Here is a 12,217-nt window from a genome sequence, read left to right as displayed (position 1 = left end):
AATCAACATTGTTAAAATGTCCATATTGCCCAAAGTGATCAACAGATTCACTAACAATACTAACACCATTTTTCACAAATCTAGAAAAATAATTCTACACTTTGTATAAAACCAGAGAAGACCCCGCATAGCAAAAGCAACCTTAAGCAAAAAGAAGAAGAAATTGGGAGGCATCCATTTACCACACTTGAAGCTATACTACAGAGCTACACTAACCAAAATAGCATGGTACTGGCATAACAACAGAGATATAGAGCAATGGAACAAGACTGAGAACCCAGATATAAAACCATCCTCATATAGCCATCTGATCATTGACAAAGCAGACAAAAACATACACTGGGGGAAAGAATCCCTATTTAATAAATGGTGCTGGGAAAATTGGACAGCCACACATAGAAGACTGAAATGGGATCTGCACCTCTCACCTCTCTCTCAAAGCAACTCACAATAGATAACAGACTTAAACCTAAGGCATGAAACCATAAGAATTTTAGAAGAAAATGTTCAAAAAACTCTTATAGACATTGGCCTAGGCAAAGAGTTTATGAAAAAGACCCCAAAAGCAATCACAGCAACAACAAAAATAAATAAATGGGACCTGATCAAATTAAAAGGCTTCTGCACAGCCAAGGCAATTATCACTAGACCAAACAGACAACCTATAGAATGGAAGAAAATACTTCCATGCTACACATTCAATAAAGGGCTGCTAACCAGAATCCATATAGAACTCAGGAAAATTAAGAAGAAAAAATCAAACAACCCCATTAAGAAGTGGGCAAAGGACATGAACAGAAACATTTCAAAAGAAGACAGACTAATGGCCAAGACACATTAAAAATGCTCAACATCTCTAATCATCACGGAAATGCAAATCAAAACCACAATGAGATATCACTTATCTCCAGTGAGAATGACTTTTATCAAAAAGTCCCAAAACAACAAATACTACTGTGGATACAGAGAGATAGGAACACTCATACACTGCTGGTGGGACTGCAAGTTAGTACAATCTCTATGGAAAAAAATACAGAGATACCTCAAAGAACTAAAAGTAGTCTTACCATTTAATCCAGCAATCCCACTACTGGGTATTTACCCAAAGGAAAAAAGACATTCTATAATAAAGACATCTGTACACGAATGGTTATAGGAGGAAAATTCAGAATTGCAAAGATGTGAAATCAACCCAAGTGCCCATGAATACATGAGTGGATTAATAAAATATGGTATATGTATACCATGGAATACTACACAGCCATAAACAATGGGGAACTAATACCTCTTGTATTATCCTGGATGGAGCTGGAGCCCATCCTTCGAAGTATCACAAGAATGGAAAAATAAACACCACATGTACTCACCCCTTAAATTGGCACTAATTCATCCAACACTCATGTGCACATATGGAAGTAACACTCATCGGTTGTTGGGCAGGTGGGAGAGGGTGGAGGGGATGGGTAAATTCACACCTAATGGGGGTGGTGTGCACTTTCTGGGGGATGGGCATGCTTGTAGCTCTGACTCAGGCAGTGCAAAGGCAATACATATAACCAAAGTGTTTGTACTTCCCTAATATTCTGAAATTAAAAAAAAAAAACTTTCTACCTTCAACAACTTTATATAGTCTAGTAAGAAACAGATATCAGGGCATCACAGGAAAAATGTAAAATTATAACTGTGCGAAGTATACAAAGCAATTGACAGTTCTGCCATATAATACATATGTATAAGTGCATACACACACAGGTATATACATGTATGAAGAATCACATACTATACACACATACACACACGTGTGTCTATGAAAGGGTTAACTCTGTTGAGTTGCTCACACCTTGGACATCCCAAGAAGGGGTTGTTTTCATGACCATCTCTTGGCTGGCTCTGGGAATGAAGCTCTTGGGATTTTCTGACTGTTAAGAGTGTTTTGCACCCTTAGGTTCTTGAGCCATGATGTAGTAGTTCCATCAGTGCATATAGAGAGTTTGTACCAACAATGTGAATTATAATGAACACCTAATTTTCCTCTTGAGAGTCTGGAGCTTTACTGACTGAGGGCAGGTACAGAGAGCCATTGTGTGTATACATGATGGATCCCCTTTCACAAACCTGAACTTCAAGGCTCAGGCAAGATTCCCTGGCAGGTAGCACTTTATATGCATTGTCACACATGAAATTAAACATGTTCTATACAACTCCTATAGGAAGGAACTCTTGGAAGTTTATACCTGGTTACCTCTGGACTGCACTCCTGCTGATTTGACTTTGTATTATTTTGCCCTAATAAAGCATGACCAAGAACGTAACAACTTCTGAGTTTTGCAAGTCCTTCTAGCAAATCAGTGGACCAAAAGATAGTTTTAGAGGACTCCCTGACACAATGTGTATTATTAAAAAACAACTATACTGGATTGTTAAGGAAAGCTTCTTTCAGAAAGGACTGTTTGAAGTGAAGTCTGAAAAAAGAATAGTAGTCAACACTTAACTGGATAGGGAAAGAAAAAAGTATTTTTCAAGCATAAGATAAAGGAAAGTGGTGAAAAGAATATTTCACGGTCTAAGAAAAGGTGGGAGCAGGCCATTTGCAGCTTCATAGGCCATACTAAAGATTACTTTTGTACTTAAGCAAGAGAGGATGGTATGATCAGATTTCAAAAAAAAACACTCAGTTTGTAATACACAGACCAGAACATCATGAGGCCAACGCAAGTTATCTCACATTCAGATTTTTAACTACATATCTGGTGTTTTATTGTTGCTGTTATTCATGTGGTTATTCTGGTGTTCTTGTTGTTTGGTTTTTACCTTTAAAGTTGGAAAAGATACTGAATAAGAGAGAGTAGGTGTTCTTATAAGGAAATAAAGAGAATATGAGGAAGGGGAAGGAAGTTGCAAAGGGGAGAAGAGATGTGTCTATATTTTTACTTTTTGTTTTCATTGAGAAATCTTCCAAAATGTGTAAATTTATTCTCAGGCCTGCCAAATTTCCTTTTATATTAAGCCTTAAATATACTAAAGGTTTTAGAATAAAGAATTACATGAGTACTTACCATTATAGAAGAATGCCGAATATCTAATACATCGGTATATTCCCAAACAGGTGGATTTAATTTTAAAAATTTGGACATATCTTCCCCATTGATCCCCAGATTGCGAAGGCCATTCATCATTTTTCCTTCTAGTTTCAGCATGTCCAAAATACTTTACGTTCAAAGAAAAGAAATAAGTTTTATTTTGATTTGCTAATTAAAAAAATCTTTTTAAGTCTGATACATTTCTCAAGCATTAGGAACAAGTTTTATTATTTTTCTTAATAGCAGGAAAATATATTATTAAACTCATTAACAGATAAGACAAATAGTTCTTCTAATTAGTTATCCAGGGTAACCTTATATGCTTTTATTTTTAGTGGTAATAAAACTTTATTAGTATTTAAGAGATAACAAAAAATATTGTATTCTTTACCAAAGTAGTGAGGATATCATTAGCCCAGAACAAGCCAAAAATGAAGAAAAAAAATATATTAGGGAACTCTTTTGCTAAGCCGACTACAAAAATAAGATGTATAAAATTTCAGTACAGGGAAAGCCCCATTAAAGTATTAAAGTTCACATATGTTTGGAACACATATTAAATTTTCTTATTACATATAATAATTTGATATACCTTAAAGTATTACTGTAAACAGTGATATCAACAGTAAATAATCTTACTGACAAAAAGTTTGCGAATTTGAATCTTTAAACTACTCTTTACCAAGTCCATGGCTGAGGTGACTATTCAGAGGAAAAGATGTATAAGGGGCTCCTTAATGGGCTAGAATTTCAAATGTGAATAAATAAGACCCTCTTTACATATTTCATCAGTGCTAACCTGTCATTGCCCTAGTCACTGCCACATGTTTCTACTGTCTCAGCCTCCCTGGGGGTGAGATCTAGACCTTTATTCAACCAATGTTGACCTGACCCATGGAGGTTTAGACTTCTCCCACTACCACCAGGATCAGAGGGAAAAGGGCCCCTAGGGATGTTGATGGGCCACGGTGTTGGTTCTCCACAACCCAGCAATGCAGTGACTGACAGGAGATGTGAAGGCAGCACAAAATACTTCCTTACTCCCTTTCTTTTTCCCAAATGGACAATTCTGAAGTATTGGTTGCTCAAGACCTCTCTCCAAATAATGTCTATGTAATATAACATTTTCCTTCCTCTATTTCCTTATCGTTTTCTTTCATATATTCTTTACATTGATTTTATACCATATCCTCTGATCTTTTTCTGATAACTTTTTGATTTTTATCCTCAAAAACATCAGAAGATATAAATATTTTCACATATTTTCTCTTTCTCCTTTAAGGGAATCACAATAGCCATAATTAGTGATCACATCAATGAAGAACAGAAATGTAGCACACATCCTCCAGATGTCTAATCACCAGGTGGAAGAGCCAACGGAGCTATATTTCTTGAGTAACCTACAGACTATCTAAAGCATGCATGAACATGTTGCTGCTATGAAAATTTGCCTACACACTGCAGAGAACACTTTCTAAAATTTTAGATACCATTGCACTCCTCCTTTTAAACCTGCTTTCATGCTCCTGAGGACAGATATAATTTGTTCTCCTAAAATTTACAAGTCAGGACCTAAAAACTTCTCTACTCTTTCTATGTATAGTTTATCCTATATATCTTAGGTTATTATTTTTCCAATACTAGTTCTAAGGATTCAACTAAAGAGAAAACCTCCATTTGAGATAAAATTATAAAAAATATTGTGTAAAACAACAGTTAGTTCCAAATCAACTATCCTACTTCTCAGTCTTTCCAATATATTTTCCTATGTATTTTCAAATTGGTAAGAAAATGGAACTTAAATATTTTATTAATTTTGGTACAATAAAAGTATATTCAAGTGAATTAAAATGAAATATCTGAACTAAAGTATTATGTTTGCTAAATTCATCTTATGTTTCAAACATTAAGTTATAAAGTAGTTTTGTTTTGTTGTTTTTTTTTTTTTTTTTTTTGAGACAGAGTCTCACTTTGTTGCCCAGGTTAGAGTGCCATGGCATCAGCTTAGCTCACAGCAACCTCAAACTCCTGGGCTCAAGCAATCCTTCTGCCTCAGCCTCCCGAGTAGCTGGGACTACAAGCATGCGCCACCATGCCCAGCTAATTTTTTTTTCTATATATATTTTTAGCTGTCCATATCATTTCTTTCTATGTTTAGTAGAGATGGGGTCTTGCTCTTGCTCAGGCTGGTCTCGAACTCCTGACATCGAGCGATCCTCCCGCCTCAGCCTCCCAGAGTGCTAGGATTACAGGCGTGAGCCACCGCACCCGGCCTAACGTAGTTTTATGTTTCTCTATAAAAATAACTCTTTGGCTCATGACTTTAATTTATGGGTGAATGGCCAATGATAAAGAAAAGCCTTCCTAATTATACCCTTGAGCAATTTTGAGAATTATTTTTTGACTTAAGATACTAGATAGCACCTTGCATCCTTTAATTTCAAACCAAAAGATACTTTAAACTAAATGACAAAGGAGACACAAGTTATCAACATCTGTGGGATCCAGCAAAAGCAGTCACAGGATGAAAATTCATAGCCACAAATGCCTACATCCAAAGGACAGAAAGATCACAAATCAACAATCTAATGAATCATCTCAAGGAATTGAAAAAGGAAGAGCAAACTAATCCCAAACCCAGCAGAAGACAACAAATAACTAGGGTCAGAGCAGAACTAAATGAAATCAGTAACAGAAGAATTATACAAAAGATTAACAAAAAGTTGGTGCTTTCAAAAGATGAACAAAATTGACAGGACTCTCACCAGATTAATTAGAAACAAAAAAGAAAAAGCCCTAATAAGCTCAATCAGAAATGAAAAAGGAGTTAGCAGAACTGATACCACGGAAATACAAAATATCATCTCTGAATACTATAAAAATCTCTATGCACATAAACTTGAAAATGTGGAGGAAATGGAAAAATTCTTGGAAACATACAACCACCCTACGCTCAATCAGGAAGAAACAGAACCACTGAACAGACCAATATCAAGTAATGAAATTGAAGCAGCAATAAAATATCTCCCAACAACAACAACAATAAAAAGCCCCAGACCGGATGGATTCACAAATTTTAAGAAACCTACACAGAAGAACTGGTACCTATACTGCAGAAATTATTTCATAACATAAAGAAATAAGGAATCCTCCTCAACTTGTTCTACGAAGGCAGTATCACCTTGATACCAAAGCCAGGAAAGGACACAACAAAAAAAGAAAACTACAGGCCAATGTCCCTTATGAATATAGATCCAAAAATTCTCAATAAAATCCTAGGTACCCGAATTCAGCTGCGTATCAAAAAAATACTACACCACAATCAAGTGGATTTCATCGCAGAGATGCAAAAGATGGTTCAACACATGTAAATCTGTAAATATAATTCATCACATAAATAGAAGCAAAAACAAAGATCATATGATCCTCTTGATAGACACAGAAAAAGCATTTGACAAAATTCAGTATCCTTTTATGATAAGAACACTTAACAAAATAGGCATAGATGGAACATAACTAAATATTATAAAAGCCATATATGACAAACCCACAGCCAACATGATACTGAACAGGGAAAAACTGAAAGCATTCCTACTCAGAACTGGAACCAGACAAGGTTGCCCTCTATCACCACTTCTATTCAACATAGTGCTGGAAGTCCTAGCCAGAGCAATCAGACAAGAGAAAGAAATCAAGGGCATCCAAACGGGGACAGAAGAGGTCAGCCTACTGCTCTTTGCTGACCACATGATCTTATATCTAGAAAACCCCAAAGATTCTGCCAAGAGATTACTGGAATTGATAAATAAGTTCAGCAAAGTCTCAGGTTACAAAATCAATGTACACAAATCAGTAGCATTCATATATATCAGTAATAGTCAAACTGAGAACCAAATCAAAGACTCAATGCCTTTCACAATAGCAACAAAGAAAATAAAACACCTAAGAATATATTTAACTACGGAGGTGAAAGACCTCTACAGGGCGAACTATGAAACACTAAAAGAAGGAAATCCCAGAGGATATAAACAAATGGAAAAGCATATCCTGTTCATGGCCCAGCAGAATCAACATTATTAAAATGTCTTTACTACCCAGAGTGATTTACAGATTCAATACAATCCCCATTCAAAAAACCAATGTCATTTTTTATAGATCTAGAAAAAATTATTATATGCTTCCTATGGAACCAGAAAAGACCCCAAATAGCCAAAGCAACCTTAAGCAAAAAGAACATATTGGGAGACATCCCTTTACCAGACTTCAAGTTATACTACAAGAATATAGTAACCAAAACAGCATGGTACTGGCACAAGAACAGAGACATAGACCTATGGATCAGAACAGAGAACCCAGATATAAAACCATCCTCATATAGCCATCTAATCTTTGACAAGGCAGACAAACACATACAATGGGGAAAAGAATCCCTGTTCAATAAATGGTTCTAGTAAAATTAGATAGCCACATGTAGAAGACTGAAACAGGATCCGCACCTTTCACCACTCACAAAAATTAATTCAAGATGAATAACAGACTTAAACCTAAGGCATGAAACTATAAGAACTCTAGAAGAAGAGGTTGGAAAAACTCTTATGGATATCGGCCTAATCAAAGAATTTATGAAGAAGACCCCAAGGGCAATCACAGCAACAACAAAAATAAATAAATGGGACCTCATTAAATTAAAAGGCTTCTGCATAGCCAAGGAAACAATCAATAGAGCTAATAGACAACCTAAAGAATGGGAGAAAATATTTGCCTGTTATACATCCAATAAACGGCTAATAACCAGAATCTACAAAGAACTCAAGCAAATCAGCCAGAAAATAATCAAACAACCCCATTAAAAAGTAGGCAAAAAACATGAACAGAAACTTTTCAAAAGAAGATAGACTAATGGCCAATAAACATATGAAAAAATGCTCAGTGTTTCTAATCATCAGGGAAATCCAAAACCACAATGAGGTATCACCTAACTACAGTGAGAATGGCTTTTATCAAAAAGTCCCAAAACAAGAGATACTGGCCTGGATGAGGAGAGAAAGGAACACTTACACACTGCTGGTGGGACAGCAAACTAGTGCAGCCTCTATGGAAAGTAGTATGAAGATACCTCAAAGAACTAAAAGTAGACCTACCATTTGATCCAGCAATCCCACTATTGGGTATTTGCACAAAGGAAAAAAAGACATTTTATAAAAAAGACACTTGCATTCGAATGTTTATAGCAGCACAATTGACAACTGCAAAGATGTGGAATCAACCTAAGGCCCTGTCAATTCATGAGTGGATTAAGAAAATGTGGTATATGGATACTCAGCCATAAAGAAAAAAAAAATGGTGAAATAATAACTTTTGTAACAATCTGGATGGAACTGGAGACTATCCTCCAAAATGAAGTATTGCAAGAATGGAAAAACAAACACCACCTGTACTCACTATTAAATTGGAACTAAATGATCAACACTCATGTGTACATGTGGTAAGAAAATTCAATGGAAATCAAGCAAGTGGGGGCACAAGGAGTGAATGGGTAAATTCACACCTGATGGGTACAATGCACACTATCTGGGTGATGGACATACTTATAACTTTGATGCAAACTGTACAAAATTAATTCATGTAACCAAAACGTTTGTAACCCCCATAATATTCTGACATAAAAAAAAAACCTATGAATTTCATAATGTTTATGTTTTGTAAAAAAACAATTCCTTTCTGATGGACATAAGCACTTCAAATTTTTGTTAATTTCCCTTCCCTTCCCCATTCCCTTCCCATTCTTTCTTTTTTTAGAGACAGGGTCTTGCTGTTTCCCAGGCTGGAATGCAGAGACACGATCATTAGCTCACTGCACTCTTCCAAGAACTCCTGGCCTCAAGCAATGCTCCTGCCTCAGTCTCTCACTACAGCACATATCACCACACCTGGCTAATGTTTTAAAATTTTTTGTAGAGATGAGGTCTCACTCTGTTGCCCAGCCTGGTCTCCAACTCCTGGCCTCAAGTGAACCTCACACCTTGGTCTCCCAAAGTGCTGGGATTACAGGGGTGAGCCACCAGGCTGGGCTTTAATTTCTTTTTTCTGAAGAAACAGCTCATGTTGCTTTCAGTTCCCATGTGGAAGGTAGAGGTCCCTGGCTGCTCAGTCCAGTCCCAAAGAACTTCTGTGCTAAATCACTAACCTACTCTTCAATGAAAGATAGTTTAGAATAATGGGATAAGCAGTTTAGAATAATGAGATAAGTACAGGTCTAAAATTCATCTGAACAAGTATCTCCACACTCTCCCAGATGTGATATTCTAAAACACCTGGGCTTGCTCATTTTGGTAGAGTACCAAAATAAGAGTGTTGTTTCCCATAATCAAAAACACATGTTTGTTTTAAAGTGATTCTTTGCATTTTGTCAAATGCTAAATTCAGGATAGTGTTTACCTTTATATAAACCATAATTTATGTCAATAATACTTACCTAAAAGGATCATAAACATCCATATCAACACGAAGGCCATTTATAAATAGACGAGCATCACCTGGCTGAATTTCATATCTATCTTGAAGGTCCTTGAAATAGACCAAAATAATAGTTAAACAAACTACCTCTATAAGGGGTCAGAGTAAATATTTTAGGCTTTGCAGACCATATAGTCTCTGTTCCAACTATTCAACTCTGCCTTTGTAGCACAAAAAACCATCTTAGACAATATGTAAACAAATGAGCATGACTATCTTTACAAAAAATAAAACTTTTACTTATAAAAATAGGTGGCAGGCCAGATTTGGCCTACAGGCAGCAGTACGCCCATCCCTGATCTAAGTGATGGGAATCTTAAGAGGTTAGAGATAGAATTCAATACCTGAATGTTCTGATTTTACAATACATAAAGTTCTAATGCTACAATGATTACTTACCTATTACATTTTATATAGTGTATACATGCATATACACAATTTGATAGCTGACACATTCCTATTCTTCAAGCAATGATATCCAAGAAGTAAAACTTTGGTGTTATGTGTAGATATTTGGAGCTCACTCTAAATTCATTTTAGTTTCCATTAAAGCCATGTTTGAATTTTCACAATCTTTTATTCAGTGAACATTTCCTAAGTGTCAGCTATGTGCCAGAAATAACTGTAGGCACTAGAGCAGTAAGGAAAGTAAAAAAGGTAACGTTCTTGCCACCACAGCACAGTTGTCAATATCATAGTGTTAAGTATCAGACCTGGTTTAAATCCTGGTCTTACTACTTACTACCTGTAAGATTTGAGCAAACTCAATTAGCTTTCATAACACTCAATTTCCTCATCTGTAAAATAAGAATCGTTATATTTCTCTCACAGATTTGTTATAGTTTAAAGGTAATATATAGCTATGGCTAGTCACATATAAAGCACTCACAAATGAAAGCTTTTATTACTATTATCAGGGTAGGCAAGACAGTTTATGAGGAAAAGTAAGTGATAACTAGTGCATTTCAATGACATCATATGATAAGTGACATGATAGAGATTTGTATAAATAATTCTGGAAAGGCAACTAACTCAAAGAGATTTAGAGAAACCGTGACAAATATGAATTTTTTTGTATGATTATCACTCAATGTGACAGGTGAGCTACATACAGAGAAGGGAGAGGAGGAACTAAATTTGTAATAGGACAGAAAATATTTCTACTTGCTTTATACGGAATGCTGGGAAAAGATTAAACCCTAACATGAGAAGGTTTACAGGTAAAACTTTGACTTGTTTTTAGCTACTTCTGTGCCCTTTAATCAAATAGATAACTTATTCAAAGAAATCTGCATTCCAACTGCACAATCTACGAATGTCTAGAGAATTCATATTGCCTGCTGTTTCCCCCCCAAACTTGCAGACTCAAGCTCTATCCAGAAACTCATTCATTTCTGTTTTAGTGCATCTCAGTTTTAAATAGAAAGTCCACCAAACATAGAAATCCATACAAAATTGCTAACTCCCTCAAGACTATTTAATGTCAGGCCCAGTGCCTTGAACAGAGAAGATGCTTAAAAAACAGGTAAGAGATGGAACAGGGTGACCCTGACTGCTGAAACACTGTCAGAGAGAAGAGGTATGTCTATTGGAGATGGGTGCTTACAAGTTCTTCTCTTTCCTCCAGTTTCAGTTGGCTAGCCTTAAATCCTGGCAAGTTAGCCTGAGTGTAAGATTTAAGGTATTTCTTAAATAAGGGGTAAGAATTCAGTATCTAGCAATATGATAAACCAAAGATCCTAAAATCCTCTTAATAAAAGAAAAGCACCAAAATGCTAGATTAAAATACTAATAATGTCCCCTAAATGAGGCTCAACTTTCAAGAAAGTAAAGAATTCATCTGAGGGCAGACCAAAGTTAGAATATGAATACAGAGATCTCTGCCCTGAGGAAACTCAGAGCTTCCTAGGTGGCCTAATGCTTGGGCTTTCAAGGGACAATCTCAGAAAAACAAGAGACAAAGCCTTGGAGCCACACAGGACAGGGTACAGGACCAAGTATCTCTTCGTGCACACCGTAAAGAAGTGCCATACTCACAGTGAAAAGGTGAATTAGAAAACAAGCTGGAAAAAAAAAAAAAAAAGAAAACAAGCTGGGCATGACGGCCCCTGCCTATAATTCCTACTACTCAGGAGGCTGAGGTAGGAGGATCACTTGAGGCCAGGAGTTTGAGACCGGCCTGGGCAACACAACACCCCTGTCTCTAAAGAAAATTTTTTAAAATGAAAAAAATTAGCCAGGTGTGTTGGTATGTGGCTGTAGTCCCAGCTACTCAGGAGGCTGAGGCAAGAGGATCCCTTGAGCCTGGGAGTTCAAGGCCACAGTAAGTGATGAACATGCCACTGCACTCAAGCCTGGGTGACAGAATAAGACCCTGTCTCTAAAATAATAAAGACAAAAAACCCTGCAGAAACAGCATAGAAACTTTGTCTACCTCACCTTGATTCCTGGTGGAGGAAGACCAAGTCTTCCATATGAATTCATGGCCTCTGACTTCTCTTCACATGGGTTGGGGCTTACCTTTATTTATACTATGTTTATGGTGTAAAAATAAATGCAAATCCACACAGAGAAATATAATCTCATTGTTTTTAAACAAAGTTAACAGTTTATTCCAATGT

General features: G+C 36.3%; 1 protein-coding gene across 1 annotated transcript in view; it reads right to left on the bottom strand.

Moving 5' to 3' along the window:
• UGGT2 (UDP-glucose glycoprotein glucosyltransferase 2) overlaps positions 1 to 12,217 on the bottom strand; it is a 205,275-nt gene that overhangs the window by 124,749 nt on the left and 68,309 nt on the right. Inside the window, exons 11-12 of the mRNA XM_069467087.1 lie at positions 9,556 to 9,647; positions 3,057 to 3,207 (exon numbers count right to left, since the gene is read on the bottom strand). Coding sequence (XP_069323188.1) covers positions 3,057 to 3,207; positions 9,556 to 9,647 — 243 coding nt within the window. The remainder of the gene's footprint in view (positions 1 to 3,056; positions 3,208 to 9,555; positions 9,648 to 12,217) is intronic.

The sequence above is a fragment of the Eulemur rufifrons genome, chromosome 4, assembly GCF_041146395.1.
Source record: "Eulemur rufifrons isolate Redbay chromosome 4, OSU_ERuf_1, whole genome shotgun sequence".
Lineage (NCBI taxonomy): Eukaryota > Metazoa > Chordata > Mammalia > Primates > Lemuridae > Eulemur > Eulemur rufifrons.
The sequence above is the reverse complement of the archived record's forward strand: the minus strand, read 5'-3'. Positions and strand labels throughout refer to the sequence as shown.